The sequence below is a fragment of the Bison bison genome, unplaced genomic scaffold (assembly GCF_000754665.1).
Source record: "Bison bison bison isolate TAMUID 2011002044 unplaced genomic scaffold, Bison_UMD1.0 scf7180017864484, whole genome shotgun sequence".
Lineage (NCBI taxonomy): Eukaryota > Metazoa > Chordata > Mammalia > Artiodactyla > Bovidae > Bison > Bison bison.
The window spans coordinates 2,082,234-2,103,322 of record NW_011495044.1 but is presented as its reverse complement, the minus strand read 5'-3'; the positions used below and the strand labels follow the sequence as shown (position 1 = coordinate 2,103,322).

The window sequence follows — 21,089 nt, the reverse complement described above, 5'->3', positions numbered from 1 at the left end:
CAGGATGGTTCCCATAAGCAGACTGTCTCCCAACTTGAAAAACAACTGTTCCTTCATATCTCCCTCCAGCTCCTCCTGCCCCCGAGTAGAGTTAAATTCCTGAGAAGAGTGGTCTGCGCCTGCCAGCACCACTCATTCTCCTCCCCTTCTCACTTGAAAGACGACTGAAACATCTCTTGCTAAAGTTCTCACTGATCTCCACGTCCATCCCCAAATTCAAAAGCGGGTTCCCGGTTCTTAGCTTGTTCAACCTCTCAGCAGCTTTAGACACTGCTCACCCCCTCCTTCCTGAAACACTCTCATCAGCTTCCAGGACCAGACGTCTTGGCTCCCTGCTCATGGCTGGTCCTCGTGTCCTCTGTTGGACCCCACTGCCCTCCAGCTGCCTGCAGCCCGGCCCAGTCTTCTGACTCCTCTTCTGTCTACACTGACCTCAGTTTCCTGGCTTTGAACACCCACCATGTGCCGATGGCAACCTCCAAAATGTCAACTCCTACCTCCACCTCTCCCTGAACTCCAGATTCAGGAATCTTCTCCTTAACAGGCTCTTTAAACTTGAGCAAAACACACAAAACACATTTCAATGCCCATAACCCTCTTGTCTGCAGTCTGCCCAACATGGGAAAAAAGGTGGCTCCACTTCTGCAACTGTTCAGGCTAAATCCTTGTTGTTCCTTCTTATGCCAGCCAACCCATCAGTGACTCCTGTCGGCTCTACTTTAAAAAATTTTAAGAATATTTATCTACTTGGCTGTGCCAGGTTTTAGCTGTGGCACGTGGGATCTTAGTTCCCTGTTCAGGGATCAAACTCGGGTCCCCTACAAAGTTGGGAATGCAGGGTCTTAGCCACTGGACCCCCAGGGAAGTCCCTTTTGGTTCTACTTTGAAGAGATCCAGAACCTGACCTTTTCCACCGCCAACGCCCAATCCACACCGCCTCCATCTCTCCCCAGGGTCAATGCAGCAGCCTTTGCTATGCTCTCCTTGTCTCCATACTTGCTCTTGGAGCCCATTTTCCGTGTACATTCTTCACTGAGGCCTTTAAAATGTAAGTCAGACACCCCCAACCCCTGCTCAAAATCCTCCAAGGGCTCCTGTCCCACTGAGTCAAAGCCCAGGTGCTCCCTATGGCCCTCGGGACCCTGACCTCACTGGCTGCTCTCCTTGCCCACTCTGTGCCACCAGGTTGGCCTCCTTGTTGCTGGTCCCCACTTAGGGCCTAACCTGCTTTCTTATCTACCTCAAAGGCTCTCACACACACACACACACTTATGTGTTTGTTACCTGTCTCCTTACTAAAGTACAAGCTCTACAAGGGCAGGGACTTGTTTTGTTTGCTTCCATGTTCCCAGCACCAGACACATAGCTGGTGCTCAATAAATAAACGTGGGTTAAATGAATAAATGGGCTCTCAGACTGCAGGTTCTCAACTCACAACCCCCCTGCCTCTCAAGCCCAGGGTGGGAGATGAGCCTGAGGCCAGAGGAGCTGAAGCGGTAGGTCTGTCACTGTCTCCTAGAGGTGTGCGTTGTCCTGCACATGGAGACCCTGAGGTCTGAGGACCCAGAGGCCAGGCAGCAGAGCAGGATGCATGTGGCCGACACGGGGGCACCACGCCAGGGCACTGCTGACCGATGCTGGCTGCCAGAGAAGGATTAAAGATAATCCTTGCCATCCACCCAGAGCGTTCCAGTTTACAAAATGCTGTCACATCCGATACCGCCTCTGGGCCACACAACTGCCCGGGAGGTGGGCAGACCAGGGATTATGGTCCCCCTCGTACATATGACAACCCCGAGGTCCCCAAGGTTAAGTGTCTGGCCTGAGGCTGCACAGGAAGTGGCCAAGCCAGGTGTGGCACCAGGCCTCCTCACAGCGGGCCTGCCACTGTGTCCTGCCCAGAACAATTTTCATCAAGTGAGACGTCTAGGGCCAATGGGCATATTTCCACTCTGAACAAACCACCAGGTAAAAAAAACCACGAATCATTTATTCTTTGGTTGTCTACACAGGCACTTAAATACTGTATTGCTGTCACGTGGCTGCCTGTGCGGGCCCCCAGAGTGGTTCTGGGCCTGCGTCCTGAGCCCTCAGTCAGGCCCAGAGGGGAGAGGGCCATCTCGCCATGTCCACTCCAAGAGCAGCAGCACCATGCGGACAGCCGTGAGCAGAGCCCCCTCAGCTGGGCGGCAGGCCTGGGTTCCCACTGCTCCTCGCCCGGGGCTGGCCAGTCCAGGCTGCAGGACAGAGTCCCTCGTGTGGGTCTGATCACCATCCACGGGAGTTGTCAGAGCTCATCCTTGTGCCCTGACTCACTGCTGGAGACGGGCTCCTGTAGGGGCTCGGGGGTCCCCTCCTGGGCTTCTTGGGGCTGCTCGTGGGGGAGGTCCATCTCTTCTGGGCTAAAGAGCATCTTTACCAGGTCGTCCGCCTGCACTCGGTCCTGCAAGGAAAAACCCCTGGCTGTTCAGGGAGGCCTCTGGACCAGGTACTCACCATCACCCAGGTGCTACTTCCTAGAGAACAAGAAGGTTCTTCCTCTGCGGCCTCCGAGCTCATCCTCTTCCTAACAGGTCGTGGGCAGAGGTAGCAGAGGTGATACCCAGTGAGGGACCAAGAACCAGGGTCACTCCCCCATCCTGTCCCCCAGGTCTCCCACCTGGAGCCCTACTGACAAGGAAGGAAGGGCCAGGGACCACGGTGACACAGTGCCAGAGCGAAGAGTCTCTCTGGACTCCCAAGCCCAGCGTTTCTTTCCCGTCTAAGCATCGGCAGTGGGACCGGGGAAGGAGGAAGCAGAACAGGGGTCCTGCCGGGAACAGGTCACGGCAGCACCAGCTGCTCTCACCCTCTCGCTGTGTCGAGCATCCAAAGTGAACCAGAGGGCGATGGCACAGCGCTGCCCTCTGGTGACGGCCTTTACTCCATGCGGGTTTTCCGTGCCGGAAGAGAATCCCACGGCCCTTCCACACTGGGGCTGCACCTCTGCCTAAAGGGGACAGCGAGGCGGGTGCGCAGGTCAGAGACTGAAACCTGCCTTCAGAAGGGACATGAGGTCATTCAGGTCGGGCTGGGGGGATGGCTCCTCTGCCTGCCTGCCCAAAGCCCAGCGCTAAAGAGAAAAGGTGACAGGTCAGAAGCCTCCTGGTTTGGGGAGGGGAGTGCTGGCTACCAGGAAGGCCAGCCGGCCATTCTGCCCACTGCACCTTGAGGGTTTCTGTCTCCCAAGGACGGGCGCACTCACCGTCACGGTCTTGGCATCTAGTTCAGTGAAATAAAAGTTTCCTCCATCGAAGTCTTCGTTCAGATAAAGAATGGCGCTGGGAAAGGCAGAGAGCATCTCGACACCAACTTCCTCCTCCCGCCCCCGAGAAAACCCGCAGCTCCAGTGCTGTCACCTCCAAGTGCTCCCAGCCAGCAGCTGGAGGGGGGCCTTTCATAGGAAGAAAGCTTTCCAGAACCTTCTCTGAAGCCTCACGAACAGGACTCCTGACCTTCCCGCCTCCCCACCCTCAGCCCTGAGCACGCACCATGCCCTTCTCTGGGCTGTTTCTGCACCACATCCTCCTCTCTCCATTCTGTTCTCCCACTACACTGTAACCATTCCCATACTGTCTGATTTCCAACCCAGAGGGTCCTGGACTCTGGGAAAAGCTGGTCCCAAGCGTGCATGTGTTGGAGGAGGGAGCAAGGCACAGGGCCCTGGGGACCTGAGGACCACTGGCACCTGAAGTCCCGGAAAGTGTAGGCAGGGGGCTCCTTGATGCACACGAGGGCTTCGGCGTTCAGGATGCAGTTGTCCACGTGGACGGGGTGGCTACCGTCCTTCCTCTCAGCCTGTGCCTCTGCGGCCAAGAGGACACACGTTAGCACTGGGGCTCTCAGGGGACGGCCATGCAGCTCTCCTGCTGGCCTGGGGGGTGCGTTTGGGTCACTGCCGACCAGCTTCCCTCCTCTGGTTTGATCCACACCTTCGAGTCTTTTGACACAGCAGCAAGATCAACCTTAAATCCTCAACATTGGTGGGATAAAGACAAGGCCTCATCCAGCCCTCCCCTGCCTGACCACTGGCTTCCTCCTGGCCAGGCACCAGGGCACCCCTACCTGGAGACCATAACACAGTTGCAAGCCTGGCATATTCCTTTGGTGCACCCAGATTATGGTAGGATTCCAGACATTCTGAGGGACAGTAAAGCCCTAACCTCTGCCACCATCAGTGGAACGTCCGCACCGGGGCCACTGAAGGCTCTGGCAGGACAGACCCGGCTGTGGGTCATATGTGAGTCCTGGACACTGGCTGTACCTCACCCCTCCGCAGGGACGCAAAAGGGAATGTTGACAGAGGGAGAGTGAACGATGAGTGACTTCCAGTCTGCCCTAACTTATAAAATAAGGAGTTCTCTCACAAATTTGGTATTTAAAAATTAGTGGCAGAAAACTTAAAACACAGCTCATGATTCATCTAGACACCTGTATGCCCAACCCTGATGCTGAGAACCACTGACTTAGAGGATGAAAAGTGCTCTTGAAACTTGTTGTTTAGTCTCTAAGTCATGTCCAACTAGCAGCGCTCTGTGATTCGGCCTCTGAGGCCCTTGCCGGCCTCACCTGGCTGCCCCGCCTCCCCACCTCCCCGACCTTCCTCTCCAGAAATGGCAACTTTCTCAGCTCCCCCAACTGCTGGTTGGTCAGTGCTTCCACTCCTTTGTACATGGCTGCTGTTCCCTCTGGCTTAAACATCCTCCCATCGCCCCATGTACTCCACACCCCCTATTCATGCCGTGTACCCGCCGTCACCGCCTCTGGGAAGCCCTCCTGACTGCCCAGGGAGACTGACTCTAACTCCTTCCGCAGCGCGCACTGCGTTCCCCAGCAGGATAAAAGGGCCCGTGCCTGCTCTTCTCCTCGTCCAGTGCCTGGGGCGGGGTCTGCCGGGCGGGCGGGGGCTGCGGGGTGAGGGAGGCCCACCTTCGATGGCGGTGCGGCACACCAGGTGGGAGTAGGAGAAGTAGAGCGGGGTATCCAGGCGGAAGTACGACTCCATGACGCGGCGCACCTTCTCCGTCACGTTGTAGTACAGGTGGGCGCTCTGCAGAGGAACCTTCCCTTCCTGCCCCAGCTGCCAACGAGAGCAGGGTCAGCCTGGGTCAGGGGCCCTGGGCGCCCCTCCTTCTGGAGGCCGACAGAGACCAGGGAGGCACCTGGCCCCACTTCTCGGTGCTCGTGAAGGCGCAGTCCCTCTGCTTCCCGCACGTGACCCTCTGCCGTCGCCCGCTCCCCTCCCCTTCACATTTCTCTTTATAAATAACTCATGCATCCTGCTCAGAAGTAGAGCCATTCTGGGACTTCCCTGGTGGTCCAGTGGCTAAGACTCTGTGCTCCCAATGCAGGGAGCCCAGGTTTGATCTCTGGTCAGGGAACTAGATCCCACATGCTGCAACTAAGAGCTCACGTACCACAGCTACAGATCCCGCGTGCTGCGACTAAGGCCCAGTGCCACCAAGAAATAAAAGTAAATATTTTTAGAAAGTGTAGCTGTTCTTCAGAAAGCACTCTCAAACTTGGGGTATTAGTCTTACTCGCTTGCCTCAGTTTTATTACACTAAGAGCCACGGTTCAAAAGTCAGCCTCACCCAGCGTGGTTTATCCTGCCTCCATGGCAGCTGGAATGCTGACAGGCAGATACTTTCCCCCTTCCCGCCACCTTCTCCAACTCCCCCTCAGAGCCTGGGCACCCCCTCCCTCCTCTCCACACCTAGAACAGAGTACTGACCCTACCTTGAGGGCCTTGAAGACGGTGACACCGTAGAACTTCTCGCTGGGGGTGTGTGGGGAGGTCTGACCCCGGTAGCCATCTCCTGAAGTTGCTGCTGCCTAGGAGGCCCCCAGAACAGGTAGAGTTAGCCAGGCAGCTGAGAGCCCGGGAAGAGGTGGTTGACTGCCCAGAGCAAGGGGCAGGCAACCGCCCAGACCTAAGAGGCACCTAGTCGGGGGATGCTGGGCCCTTAGGGAGGCAGTGTGGTCACCGGGCTCCCTCACATTGGTCAGTCTCTGCAGCTCCTGGCACTCCTCGTCGGAGATGACGCCATCCATCACCACCCGCTGGGAACCATTCAGGACTTTGGAGTTCATGGTGAGTCTGATGCCGTCATACAGCAGGGGGCCACCTGCAAAGCAGTGACAAGACTAGCTAAATCCAGCAGCGGTTCAGACACTCTCCATCAGATACTACCCTCCTGTAAGGAATAGAAATTCCAGTTGATTCCTGTTTACCAGAGAAACCTTCCATTTGGTCACTTCCAAAGGTGGGCTGAACCAGAGGACGGAACTTAGGACAGGGGGTCCAAGCACTGGTCCGCAGCTGCTGGCTCGTGGGCCTTCACACATTGTTGGGGAAACATCATAGACATTCCTATAACATGAGCTCAAGACCAGAAAGAACTGGGTTTGACTCCTGGATCCTCCACTTACTAGCTGTCTGACCTTGGCAAGTTATTTAACCTCCCTGAGCCTTATCTCATCTGCAAAATAATATCTTAAAGGCCAGTCCTTCTCTCTTCAGTTTCTCCTGGTATATCATAAGCTTAATATAAAGAATAATAAGACAACTTAAGAAGTTTAGCACAATACTTGGCTTGGAGTAAATGCTTAAAAGTTTACCCATCACCAGTGGCACACTGTAAAGTGATTATCCTTCAATTAGGGAAAAAAAAAAAAAAAAGTTTAGCCACCACCATATCATCATCTATTTAAAAATGAGGATCTTACAATCTGCCCAAACCCACCTCTCAGGCAATTATGAGAATCAAGACAAATAACAGAGTAGAGTGAAAGCTCTCTGAAAATAAACGAATGACAGAAAAATTATTTAATGTGCTAATCTTTTTAAATTAACCACTGTTAATTGAAGCAACCATAAAGGCCAGTCTTTTCTCTCTTCAGTTTCTCCTGGTATCTCTTTGTGCTGGGGACATCCCAGACACCAAATCAACTCTATTTATTCCAGCCTCAGCATGTGCCAGGCACTGGTGCTAGAAGACAGAACCTGTTCCAATAATCACACAATAAGCCGCACAAAGCAGGTCTTGTGAAAGCACAGAGTGCCTTGAAAATTCAACAGAAAGAGGGAGGGGAGGGAATTCCCTGGTGGTCCAGTGACTGAGACTCTGTGCTCCTAATGCAGGGGGGCCTGGGTTCGATCCCTGGTCAGGGAACTAGATCCCACATGTTGCAACTAAAGATCCTGCATGCCGCAACCAAGACCCAGCGCAAACAAATAAATAATAGGCAGGGGTTCCTGACTGGCCTGGAGTTTAAGAAAGACTCTGTGGGGTGTATCTGAGATGCCGCACGGGCAGGGATGGTAGAAAGTGTGCAGGAGGACGGAGAGACCTGAACAGGGACTTGTGGGCAGAGAGAGGCTCAAGGATGAGGAAAGGTGTAAACAAGGCAAGAGTGGAGCCTACAGTTAAAGGGGAGATGAGGGGATGGTGTCAGGAGCCCCGGTGTTTGGAGACTGCTCTTGCCCCCCAGTGGAAGGGGCAAGGACAGCCTGGAAGAGGAAAGAAGGGTGCCGACGGGGGGCTGGGAACGTGTCACTGGCCCGAGGCAGTGGGACATGAAAAGGGTTGGGGAGATAGAAAGAGAGCGGAGTCCCACTCGGTAGGCCTCGCCAGTGGACTGGAGGCGACAGGCAAGGGGGCATCAAAGGACACCTCAAGACTCTGAAGCTTGGTTACAGAACGATTGATGGCAGTTGGGAGGAAATGGTTTGGGGGCAAGGACACGAGTTTTCTCCTCTAAATACTTACCGAAGTGAACTAGTGTCCCTGTGACACAGGCGTCTTATTTCTTAACCAAAGGCCAATTCTCAGTTATCTTTGCAAGCAGAAGTCCCGTGGGTGAGTAAGGAAGGGTGACCCTGACTGTGACCCGTGCCAGCTCAGCTTCCGAGGCTGCCCTCTCATGGGAGCTGCCCAGCTGACATGGGGACCCTGTCCCTTCTGCCCCCACGATGGCCAAGGTTGCCCCGAGCCCATCCTCTCACCTTCCCGGGTCAGCCTGCTCACGTCCAGTGACTCCTTGGTCTTCTCCTCCACGAGGGTCTCGATCTCCTTCATAAGGTTCCCGATTTCCTGGGAGATGCGGGCAGCTGTTTCCCGTTCTGACCTGTGAGCACAGCCGCTCTGAGCCCTGCATCCCGGGGCCCACCCAGGCTCCCACCCCGGCTCCCCAGACTGGACCTGCCCACCCCTTGCCAGGAGTTCACATCTGCCTGGGCTCGGGAAGCCTCAAGTGCTTCATCACACCGATCCACTCATGCAGTTTCTTCAAGGGCCTCACTTCTGTTTCTCTTGCAGTCTCTTAGGAATCACCTCCACTGGAGTCCATGAATCCTAAAAGCAGAGCAGGAGGAAATGAACAGTGCCAGAGGGCCTGGTGAATCCTCTAGGTCTTGATGAGCGGGCCAGGGCCTACAGGAAGTCCACCTCCTCACCAGACCCCTTCCAGGAGACAAAGGGAGATGTCTCTGGGACCAAGTCACCTATATCTAGCTAGCCAGAATTCCCCCTTGTCTCTTGTCCACCAGTCTTCTCCCCGGAGTCACCTGGTGTACAGCTCACCCCACTCCTTGCCCACCACTCACCCCCACACCCTGGCTCACCGGATCAACAAAGGGAATTCCAAAAACGTCATAGGCGAAGAAAAGCAGTTCCTTCTCCAGCAGGCTCCGCTGGCGGTACTCCTGGGCACTCTGAGGGCACACAGCGGGAGGAACGCTCTGGAACTCAGCCCTGCCGCTAGCTCTCGGCCCCCCACCCCCCTACCCTCCACCCCGCATCTACACTTCTGCTCCCAGTGTGACCTGAGGCTTCCTCTCCCACCACCACTCGTGTGTCCCCCAGTTTGGGACAAAAGCCTCACTTTTGTGCTCGAGGGTTCCTCTTGCCTGGCACAAGCAGCATGTCTGAGGTGGCAGAGCCAGGCTTCCCTTGAAGAGAAAACGCCCCCTTCCTTCCTCTGTCATTACTCTCTGAGACAGAAAACCTGAGGATTCTCAGGAACAATTAGTCTTCAAAGAAGGAAAACGCCTTCTCAACTTTTACAGGAGTTTGGTACTCAGGGAAAAACAAACAAACAACTTAAAAACTAGGTGTTAGGTGACTCCTGTGTTATTCATTCAATCTTTGCGGCCACCTTGAGGTTGATCCAACTATCCCCATTTTACAGATGGGGACACTGAGGTACGGAGGGACAATGCTGTGTCCTATTGTGGCGTGACACAACAGGAAACAGCAGAGCAGGGACCCACGTCCAAGGCTGGGTCTCTCTAATCCTAAAGTCCGTGTGCTTTATCCTGTGTCATGTGTCTCCCCTCAGACTTGGAGCAGACGGTTTCCCTCCCCGGAGCCAGGCAGCTGCAGAAAGAGCAACGGGGCCCAGCACCCGGCCCTTCCACTGGTGGGCTTACCCGGGGTAGGGAAACTAAGTACCTTCCGGATCCCATCTTTCCCTAGGTGCCCTGCTAGTCTCCTAGCAGCAGAAGAAGGAAGGAAAAAAAAAGAAGACGGTGTCAGTTGAAACAAAAGATGAGGGCAATAAGGAAAACTTTAAAGGCGTCAATGAGGCCTACCTATATCACCTCTTATATTTACTCAAGAGGAAGATGGAAATTTTTGAGGGAGTTCATCTTTTACATTTTTTAAGGGATAAAATTATTTTAAAAAATATTTATTTATGTGGATCTTAGTGTCGGGTCTTAGTTGTGACACTCAGGATCTTCACTGTGCATGCGAGATCTTTTTATTTTTTTATGGAAGATCTTTAGTTGCAGCATGTGAACTCTCAGTCATGGCATGTGGGATCTAGTTCCCTGAGCAGGGATGGAACCGGGCCCCCTGCATTACGTGGAGTCTTAACCACTGAATCACCAGTGAAGCCCTTCCTGAGGAGTTGAAATGATTGGCCTCCCTCACCAAGTGCTGGACACAAAGCTGCTGCTGCTAAGTCACTTCAGTCGTGTCCGACTCTGTGCGACCCCACAGACGGCAGCCCACCAGGCTCCCCCATCCCTGGGATTCTCTAGGCAAGAATACTGGAGTGGGTTGCCATTTCCTTCTCCAATTCATGAAAGTGAAAAGTCAAAGTGAAGTCGCTCAGTCATGTCCGACTCTTAGCGACCCCATGGACTGCAGCCTAACAGGCTCCTCCGTTCATGGGATTTTCCAGGCATGTGTTAACTCCTTTAACCCTCTGCAGCAGCCCTATGAGGCTGCAAGCCCTAATTCTACCACTTACTCCTTCAACACTGATTTTCCAAGTGGCAGCTTTGTGTCAGAACTATGCTGGCACTGGGATAAAGCAGGGGAGCAGAGATTCTCGTCACCATAAGCAGTGACAGGCCACCCTGCAGGTTAACTCATTTCTTGGAGCCTAAACGTCCTCATCTCTAAAAAAGAGAGAACAGCGCCCACCTCACAGGGCACCTGTGATGACAGAATGAGAAGATGGGTGTGAACACCCAGCTCAACGAGATGATGGGTGTAAAGATCCAGCTCAGTTTTTGGCCTGGGATGGGGCTTAACAGATGTGAGTTACCTTCTTACCAGAAGGGTGGTTCTAGTTAGAAATGGTAGACTGACCACTCATTTTCTCTTTCTCCCCAAGACTCACTAATATGGCCATTAAGGGTAAGGGTGAGGGGGATCTTAACTGAGCAAAGAGGCCGGGAGAAGTGCCATCTCAAAGCCAGGTGGTCACCATCTAGCAGCCAAAGAGGACAATGACAAGGGTAAACAGTCTCCACATGGGAGGGGATGGCAAGAGGAGGACTCCTTCTATTGGAGATGCTCAGGACGCCAGATCTAGGAAGGAAGAACCTTGGTTTTTAACTTCAGGGTAGGTTGGTGATGCCACCTCACTGGGCTTTTATGAGAATCAAGTGAAAGAAAAGCTACAAAAGATTTTTGTAAACTATAAAATGCCACACACATTTAAAGGGTGCTTATTTTCAACAGGAAAGTGCCACAACAACCAGAATGGGAAGTGTGTTACTACCACATCATCTCCCTGCTTCTCCCAGTGAACAGAGGAAAAGTTAGCCCCCCTGGGCTGGAGTGCAGGCAGGAAGGGAGGCTGTGAGTCCCTTCCACCCTGCCACCTGTACACTCTGGAGCCCTGTGGCCAGCAACACACACAGGTCTCCCAGACTGGGAATTTTGGGTGTGTGCTCTATTGCTCAGTCTGTAAGTCATGTCCTACTCTTTGCAACCCCAAATATTTTAGCCTGCCAGGCTCCTCTGCCCATGGAATTTTCCAGGCAAGAATACTGGAGTGGGTCCCAGACTGAAACAGGGTACCTAATTAGACATGGAGAGAAGGGAGGAGTGAAAACCATCCCCCAACCCAGGCTGCCAGTTCCACCTCCCTCCTCCACCTGATTGGCTCCCCTGCCTCCCTCAGGGCTTGGCAGCTCTCTTGGTGCCACATGGCCCCCAGCACGTCCCATTCTGAACCCTGCACCATAATAGCTCATCAGGCTGCTTCAAACCCTTCCAGGACTCACCACTCCCTGCCGCATAGAGTCCAAGGTCCTAGAGAGGCACTCAAGAACCTTCAGAATCTGATCCTCCCAGGCCCCGTTGCCTGCAGCTCCCTGGCACCATCCTCCATTTGCATGGGATAGTTGGGTAGGTGTTGTACATGCTGCTCTCCATCCAAACAGCCCTTCCCTGTCTCATTCACCTACTGTAGGCTTTAAAAACCGAATGTCACCACCACTGCCTCTTGCAAAGCCCTCCCTGACTCTCCAAGCACTCCCTTCTCTCCCATGCGTCCACTCTAGCTTGCTGGCACCTCTTTTATTATATTCACTGCAGTATCCTACAAATGTCATATTGTATACCTTTCCAAGGTGGTTTCAGATGGCACTCAAAAAGACATGAAGGTAAAACATACACAGCTAAACCCACAGAGAGCTGATAGATATAAATAGAAATGTTCAGGTCTTTCCTCCAACCCCTGACCTACAGGCCCATGCCTGGGGGTTGGGGGTGGGGGAATAATCTCCATGAACAGTTATGTTAAATTTTTTTCTTTACCTAAAATTATTATCATGGAGACAATATCATATTGGTGCATAGTAATCTACTCATGCAATTTACGAGTTATCTTGTATGTCACTGAATGAATGTACCAAGACTGATTCAACGAGTCTCTAAATTGATGGCATTGAGCTTGTTTCTAGTTATTTTGCTTTCAGCAGCAGTGTTCTGATGCACAGCTGTGCACACTACCTTTGCACAAATGTGCAGTACAGCTGCGGGGTGAATCCCAGGCCGCTGAATCATTGGTTAAACAGCCCAGGGGTGGACCTGTTTTCTTATCCCTTTCATTTGTCCAAGAGATGTGATGCGTTAACAACTGAGGGGCTTCTAGAACAATCGTAGCTATTAATCTTTGTTGTTGTTGCTGACAAAGTGAAAAGTTCGTCCAAAGTTATAGCCAATTTTACAGGCTGGGGTTTGGGTGAGGCCAGCAGGACACAAGTGATTAAGGGCCACAGTGATAAGCCCCCTGGTTTCAGGAGGTAACTGAGGTTAGAAGTGAGAAAACCCTCCAACTGCTACTCATGTACCATTGTCCAGACCCCTGTGATGCTACCTGTCCACACAACATGTTGTACAGTGCCTGTTGGCTTACTCTCTCTCTTTTTTTTGACTGCACCTTGAGGCTTGTGGGATCTTGGTTCCCTGACCAGGGACTGAACCCTGGCCAACAGCAGTGAAAGTGCTGAGTCTTAACCACTGGATTGTCAGGGAAGTCCCAGCTCACTATCTCATTTGACCTTCATACTCATCCTGTGTTGAAGACAGAGCAAGAACCACAGTCCTATTTTATAGCAGAAGAGACAGACTCAGAAGAGCAAAGCAGCATGACTAAGATCCCACACGATGTGCCAAAAATCACATGGCTAGTAAGTGGAGGAGTCAGGACTTGAGCCTAGATTAGTGACTTCAAATCCACCTCATTGTTCTGGGCTCAAGAAGGAGAGGATCTAGGGCCTGTGCGTGGCATATGCACAAATAAGAAGGTTCACAGTGCCAAACTTCATTAAGTTAAAACAGAGAACTTTTCATGTGTGTGTGTGTGGTTTTTTTTAGGCTATTTTATTATTTATTTTTTGGTGATGCCCTGAGGCATGTGATCTTAGTTCCCTGACCAGGGATCGAACCTGCATCTGCTTCAGTGGAAGTGTGGAGTCTTAACCACTGGACATCTAGGAAAATCCTCTCTTTTCATGTTTTTAATACAAAAATAATACTCATTCAGTGCAGGGAATTTAGAAAATACAAATGAGCAAAATAAAAAAAAATCACCTGTCATTCCTGAAATAGCCACTGTTAAATGAACAGCACAATGTACAGTCCTCCCAACAGTGCAGGGATGGGGGGTGCTTTCACTTCAGTACTTTTCATTTTAGTCTTTGTATCACATAGATTTTCCTTCCAGTTTTGGAAGGATATGGGATTAATGCTGAAACAGGGACAGATCAGACAATGGCAGAAAGAGGGGACAGGAAGGAAAATGGAGGCAGAAAAGTGGTGAGTGAAAAAAAAAAAAGTTAACATGAAGTAGAAAATGATTAATCTTGGCCAAACAGTATCAAGTCTTAAAGTAGGGATGCTAAAAAAGGCAAAGAACGTGGCTGTTCTGCAGTTCTGCTTTTCTTTGCCAACTCAGAGAACAGACTTCTGGGCCCAGATTGTGCTAATGAAGGCTCCGGCTTATTCCCTATGCTTCCCAGGCATTCACGCCTGCCTGGGAACCCTGCCTCACCCTGCCCAAGCAGCAGCTGGCTCCCCCTTCTCTATCCCACTCTGCTCTCTGGTCTGGGTTCAGCTGGCAGCTGCCGTAAGTAACGCAAGTCTCTCACCTCACGGGGGCCAATGGATCTGGCTTGCTCTTCTCCAAGCATGGCTGTATAGTAGGCCAGATTCTGGCTCATCACCTCATCATTGGGGAAGAAGAGGAGATAGGTCTTGGCACATTCAATGGCCTGTGTGTAATTCCCAACTGCAAAGGGGAAAAAATGGGTGAAAAGAAAGCATCTCATTTTGGGTACCACTAACCACCTAGAGTTCAGTCTCAGCACAGCTCCAGGTGATAATGACACAGCCAGGAGGCACCAGCTACACAACACAACTGCCTGATTAGGGGAGAGAAATGACAGAATCCACGTAGAATATGTATTTGATTTTAAGGTGCTCAGTGTCCTCAGGTAATTCAAACATTGGCCTTAATAGTCCCATTCATTAGACCAATATCAGGAATATTCCCACCTTCCTATCTTTTTTCCCCTATGGACTTTCAGAAGAGAAGGGAAGACTGTAATAGCAGATTATCTCTTTTATTGATATGTGTTTGTTTCCTCAACTATAAAAGCATATATTCTTGAATATGCTATAAAGCTTACTTTAGCACACAGTAGGAACTCAGTAAAGACCTGCTGACTTGTTTTTCTGGATATTGACATGCCCCTCTCACTACTCCAGAGCATCAGTGCTGTTATGAAGGAGAAGGGCTGGGAAATGTCCTGTGAGCTGGTTTAAATGGAAATACATCCTTGCCTTTACTATAACTTAAAGTGAAAAAAGTGAAAGCGTTAGTCACTCAGTTATGTTCAACTATTTTCAACCCCATGGACTGTAACCCACCAGGTTCCTTTGTCCATGGAATTCCCCAGGTAAGAATACTGGAGTAGGTAGCCATCCCTTCTCCAGGGAATATTCCCAACCCAGGGACTGAACCTGGGTCTCCTGCATTGTAGGCAGATTCTTTACCATCTGAGCCACCAGGGAAGCCCTTGCTATAACTTAACTCAAGTGCAAAATCAGATTATAAATGTTATAGAGGAGACCAGTGAGGTCCTAGAGTCTCCCTCTCCCAGCTTCTTGGGCTGCTGATACTGGCTTCCCAGGAGGTAGCCTGTAACAAGGCACCCAGGGATCACCTGGCACAGTGCCTCCCAGAGCCACAGAGAGAAGCCAAACAGGCCAAAGAAGCACAGTGGCCACAATCCCTGCCTTCCTTGCTTTAGGCTTAGTTAAAAGCAGCTGAGAAAGAGGGAAGTAGACCTTACTGTTATAGTAGGCAAACTGCAGATAATTATAATGAGATGGCAGGAAGTCTTCAAAGGGCTTCTCTCGACTTGGGTGGGAAGCAAGCTCCGTGACACAGTTCTGCTTACAGCTGAGGACCTGGATGTAATGATCTGAAAGGAATAGAAGAGAGGGAGAACTGTAAGGTCAACTTCAGGATTCCAATTCTGGTTAAGATGAACAAATCAAGAGGAAGCAGTTTTCAGTCGGATTCCCAGCTCTAGGAGATTCAGGAATGAGGCCTAAGATGCCCTGTCATGTTGCCGCGCTGAGAGCCCAGCGGGCCCGATAGGGAGCGGGGTTCCAGCCGCACCTGTAATGGCCTGGAAGAGGTCGGCATTGTACTCCAGGTAGTTGTAGCCGTCGTAGTCATAGGGCCCTTCGCAGAGCGCGCGGCACTCCTCGTCCGCCACGAAGTACTCCCGCAGCGCCGCCTCCAGGTGGGGCACGGCTTCCTGCGGCTGCTCCTCGGAGTAGAGGCGCACTCCCAGCCGAAATTCGTGCTACTGGGAGGAAGGGGTACTCAGATGCCGGGCAGGCGGCAGACGGCTCTCCCTTCTATCCCGCGGCCACCTCGGCGGGCGTTCCCCTAGCCCTCGCAGGTTACCGACGGAAAGGGTGGCTGCTGTATAATGAAGGCCTTCTACAAAGGGTCTTTCCTTGTTTCTTTTGAAATTTAGAAGCATTTGCTTCCCTGGCGGCTCAGGCGATAAAGCGTCTGCCTGTAATGAGGGAGAGCCAGGTTCGATCCCTGGGTCGGGAAGATCCCCTGGAGAAGGAAATGGCAATCCACTCCAGTATTCCTGCCTGGAGAATTCCGTGGATTGAGGAGCCTGGTAGGCTACAGTTCACAGGGGTCGCAAAGAGTCGGACATGACTGAGCAAATTCACTTCACTTCAAACTCAATCTAGATGAAAGCTATATGGGAATTCATTGTCATTTTCTTAAAAATTTTTTATTTATTTGGCTGTGCGGGGGTCTTAGTTGCCGCACGTGGGATCTTTAAGTTGCAGCAGGCAAACTCAGCTGCAGCGTGTGGAATCTAGTTCCCTGACCAGGGATCAAACCTGGGGCCCCTGCACTGGGATCTCAGAGTCATAGTCACTGGACCGCCAGGGAAGTCTCTCATTGTCACCTTCCTGCACTTTTTCTTGGTAGGGCTGAAAGTTTTCAAAATAAAATTTAATTTAAAACATTGAACTCTTAGAGGTTAGAATGTGGTTTGAGGTGATGAAAGCAATCTTTCTGGCAGTAAGGACTGCTGATTACAGACTCTGCTTCTGCTCTCTGTGGGACACAGCTCCCTTCTTGTGGACAGTAACTATTTTCATTTGTTACAGAATCACTAAAAACAAACAAACAAACACAAAACCTAAACTGTGTAGAGTTGTATAAAGTACTATATGTACACATTTTACTTTTAAAAGCTATTCTGATATTGTTTCTAATATGCCTATTTCTATTAATAAACTAGAACATAAGCCCTTTATAAAAATACTATGCCATTGGACAGTAGCCTGCCAGGCTCCTTGGTCCATGGAATTCTTCAGGCCAGAATACTGGAGTGGGTAGCCGTTCCCTTCTTTAGGGGATCTTCCCAACCCAGGGATCAAACCCAGGATTGGGTTCTACATTATATGAGGATTCTCTACTGTCTGAGCCACCAGCTGCTAAAGAGGTAAGAACACTGAGGACTATGGTACTACCCACTGTTGTGAAAAGCAAAAATCTATACAACCAAAAATATTCGATAAGTAAATGAATACAATTGATGAATAAGATGGATTACCATGCAGCTATTAAAAATTGTTTTCAAAGAAAATTTGAAGACATGAGAAAAAGTACATGATAAAATGTTAATTCAAAAGGATGATTAAAAGTATATACACAATATGACACCAAATTAGGTTTAAAAATTAGATTTGTTGCTATTGTTCAGTCACTAAGTTTTGTCCAACTCTTTTGCTACCCCATGGACTGTAGCCCACCAGGCTTCTCTGTCCATGAGATTTCCCAGGAAAGAATACTGGAGTGGGTCGCCATTTCCTTCTCCAGGAATTTTCCTGACCCAGTGATCGAACCCTTTGTCTTCTGCATTGGTAGTTGGATTTTTTACCACTAAGCACATCAGGGAAGCCCATAAAAATTAGGTACTAAAGACTTTAAAAATAGACCAAAATATCAACCACTGGTTTTCTGAATGTAGCACTGTTACAGATAATTAATTCCTGTTTTTTTTTATGTATTTGCATTTTTCTAATGTTGTACAATGAACATACATAACTTTTGTAATCTGAAAACAACCCTAGTGAATGTCACTATAATAGTGAGATGGGGAGGGAGGTGAGAGGGAGGGTCAGGATGGGGAACACATGTACACCCATGGCTGATTCATGTGAATGTATGGCAAAACCAACACAATATTGTAAAGTAATTAGCCTTCAATTAAAATTTAAAAAAAATAAAATTCAAAAAAAAAGAGTGAGAGAAGAGGATAACATTTTTTGGTTTTTTTTTCACCATATGGGGTTTGGCCTCAAGATCCTTGAAGTCAGCCTCCTTCACCCCAGACATGGTCTGGTAATAGTCCAGGTTCTGTCGCATCTCCATGTGCTCAGGGTTGCCCACGAAGAAGGTATGGGCTGCTGCTACAGCTTTCTCCAACTTGTTTATCTAAGGATGAAGAATAAAAAGATAATTGTCACATGCAAACCCTGAAGTCTGGTGTCCAAATATGCAGTTCACAGTAAACAGGAAATCCCTGCCTTCCTGAGCCTTCCACTCAGTGTGCCCGAGCCCCTCCCAAGCCCAGAAAACACACCTATCGCAAGAAACTACATACCAGAGATTAGAAGCACGGGGCCCTGAACAGATTTCCAGCTATTTCTCAAATCAGGATTAGGGATTCCTCAAATTACAGGAGGTTGTGCTTCAAAAGTATAAACATTCTATTCTAAAACAAAGGTGTTATTGTAGGGGGAATGCTATGGAAGACTGACTGCCTGAGATAATACAGTCTCGAGATTCAGATGTAGGGACTGAGCTGGCAAAGTCCAAGAACTCAAGGATTTAGGGGTAGGGGAGAAAGCGCAGTTAACAATTAGACCATGCCTAAGAATTTGCCTAGAGAAAAAAAAAAGCAGCTTTTTTTTTTTTGCCTTTGTGCTTTTGACTCATTCAAGGAAAAGGTGGGTGGCAAAAAGTCTTAAGGTCCTATACAAAATCCAGACATGACATCTTCTGACTTCTCAAAGCCAAGGGCTCATGAGGTTAAAACTAGTGACTTTATAGAAATATGAGAGGAGAAGAAATGTGCTACAGGCCACAGTAACGCGTAGAGCAATGGACTCCAGCATTCCAAAATTATACAGCTTCATATATAGAATCCAGAAGAAATCGCTGATGATATAATGATTAACAACATGGGTTGTGGTATCAGACTGGTAACAATGGTAGGTTTAATTATTCTCTTGCTGGGGTTTTAGACAAGTTAAAGTTTATTCTCTAAACTCATTCCCTGGACTCTGCTAGTGGTCCAGTGGTTAAGAATCTGCCTGGCAATGCAGGGGACAGGGGTTCAATCCCTGGTCTGGGAAGATTCCACACGCTGCAGGTAATTAAGCTTGTGCACCACAACTACCGAAGCCTGCGTGCCCTAGAGCCTGTGCTCTGCAACAGAAGTGAGAAGCCCGAGCACCACAACTAGAGAGCAGCCCCAACTCATTGTAATTAGAGAAAAGCCCCCGAACAGCAATGAAGACCCAGCACAGCCAAAAATGAATGAATATATAGATACATCCCCTAATCTCACAGGATTGCAGGGAAAGTTAAATGAGAGGATATATATGCAGCTTTTAACACATGGCACTGGGCACATATTAAATGCTTAATAAATGTCAGCTCAATGAATGTAAATCCTCAGTTCAGTTCAGTCGCTCAGTCGTGTCCAACTCTGTGACCCCATGGACTCCAGCATGCCAGGCTTCCCTGTCCATCACCAACTCCTGGAGCTTGCTCAAATTTATGTCCATTGAATCGGTGATGCCATCCAACCATCTCATCCTCTGTTGTCCCCTTCTCCTCCTGCCTTCAACCTTTCCCAGCATCAGGGTCTTTTCCACTGTGTCAGTTCTTCCCAGCACATGACTAATATGCCAAGAAAAAATTTTTTCTTTTCTGACTTTAGTACTAGTAAATGCACACTAGACAAGGAGTCAGCCCTGGCTGTGACCCCCAAATAGCTAGGTGACCCAAGGTCAACAATCCCCATCTCTGTCCCTAAGTATCCCTAACTGTAAAATCAGAAATTCTCTCAAAGTGAAAGTGAAGTCGCTCAGTCATGTCCAACTCTTTGTGACCTCATGGACTGTAGCCTGCACCAAGATTCTCCATCCATGGGATTATCCAGGCAAGAGTACTGGAGTGGGTTGCCATTTCCTTCTCCAGAAATTCTCTCAAGTATGTCTCTTTTATGGACTGACTCTTTTGTATCTTTCAGCATTACTCTTGCCTTTCTCCATTCTCCTCCATCTCTACACTCTTCACCTCCAGCTTTTTACCCTCTGAGCGCAAGGCACTTGATTTCTCCCTCTTGTGTGGACAACTGCAGTCATCTCTTAATGGTTCACTCTGCCACCACTTTCTCCTTCTCCCAGGGCTTATCCCACATGGTTTCCAGAATCAGCATCCTACAACCTAGTTCTGATGATGGGTCCATGAAGTCTGCAGAATTCTCTTCCCACTCTGGCCCTACTCTGTCGGAAATGGCTATCCTTCCTCTCCTCCGGCAATAGTTGGGATCAGCTTCAAATGTCACCTCTTCTTTCAAGTCCAACTTCTCTGACACACAGTTAGATTCTTCCTCTGTTGTGTTTCCACAGCAGGATATAGATACTCTTTTAGTAGCCCTTACTACTAAAATGACTCTTAAACTGCAAAGCGGGGTAAAACAAAAAAATACAAAGTCAAGCACATTACCTGTTCAAAAACTGGAATGTAGTAAGTGTTTAGTAAATGTTTGTCAAAGAATTTTTTAAAGTGTTGTCAAGTGACATAACCAAAGACACAGCCCAATTATTTTGGGGTCAAATCCGGTACTCCTCTGGGAAACTAGGAGGAATGGAGCAGAACTGTGTAAGCAGAATGCTTGTGCAGAGGTGGAAATCTGAGGCCCCCAAGACTTTGTAAGTCTCTAAGTTGAACTGAAGGTCTGTTAAACTATGGATATAATAGACAAGCCCACACAGCTCCTCCTTCCATTTTCCCCCAATAAAATGGGGCTACTAATAGCATCTACTTTACAGGATATTGCCAGGATCTGGGTAAATGAACTAACAAACACAGTATTTAATAATGCCTGGAAGTCTGTTTTGGCTATCATTATCATAAATCAGAAACGCTCCAAATCTGGGTGTACACTTGGACTTAAGGCACTCTGGAATTTCTAAAAATGCTCATTTTCTTTGGAAACCTGACACACTAGCCAGAGGGTCCCTCACAGGGAGGGGCCAGACAGCCCCTACTGGCGACGTGGCAACCTCACGTCCTGAAAGAAGGCTGCTGCACTCAGGCGGCAGGAAGAGCATCACTGAAAAGCAAACCGGAAGGAAGATATTGTAGAAAGGTCTTAGCTTCTCACTGGGTAACTTACAATGAAATCAGGATTTACAGCTGACGCTGTAGTTCCCTATAAGCGGCTTCCCGAGTAACACAAGACCAAGTTTTGCTTGGCATGTGCCTTAACCCCAGGCTGGACTTTTGGGGTCACCATCTGCCTATGCGAACCCGGAGAGGCTGGTCTCCTGGAAGGGTCCCTACTCTCCCTGGATCCAGGAAAAGTTTCTCGTCCAAGAGGCCACTTTCCCTCTCCGCGGACACGTCCCTCGCCCCTCTTCCCCGAACCAACCACGCCCAGAAGGACCCCCAGC

The 21,089-nt window shown here is 49.8% G+C and overlaps 1 protein-coding gene across 1 annotated transcript in view; it reads right to left on the bottom strand.

Moving 5' to 3' along the window:
- Window positions 1-1,969: 1,969 nt before the first annotated feature.
- Window positions 1,970-21,089, bottom strand: part of P3H1 (prolyl 3-hydroxylase 1) — a 19,787-nt gene continuing 667 nt past the window's right edge. Inside the window, exons 2-15 of the mRNA XM_010862653.1 lie at window positions 17,683-17,835; window positions 15,475-15,664; window positions 15,143-15,274; window positions 13,937-14,076; window positions 8,666-8,755; window positions 8,344-8,396; window positions 8,048-8,169; window positions 6,040-6,167; window positions 5,779-5,874; window positions 4,969-5,119; window positions 3,728-3,845; window positions 3,245-3,320; window positions 2,849-2,989; window positions 1,970-2,443 (exon numbers count right to left, since the gene is read on the bottom strand). Coding sequence (XP_010860955.1) covers window positions 2,288-2,443; window positions 2,849-2,989; window positions 3,245-3,320; window positions 3,728-3,845; window positions 4,969-5,119; window positions 5,779-5,874; window positions 6,040-6,167; window positions 8,048-8,169; window positions 8,344-8,396; window positions 8,666-8,755; window positions 13,937-14,076; window positions 15,143-15,274; window positions 15,475-15,664; window positions 17,683-17,835 — 1,746 coding nt within the window. The 3' untranslated portion in view covers window positions 1,970-2,287. The remainder of the gene's footprint in view (window positions 2,444-2,848; window positions 2,990-3,244; window positions 3,321-3,727; window positions 3,846-4,968; window positions 5,120-5,778; window positions 5,875-6,039; window positions 6,168-8,047; window positions 8,170-8,343; window positions 8,397-8,665; window positions 8,756-13,936; window positions 14,077-15,142; window positions 15,275-15,474; window positions 15,665-17,682; window positions 17,836-21,089) is intronic.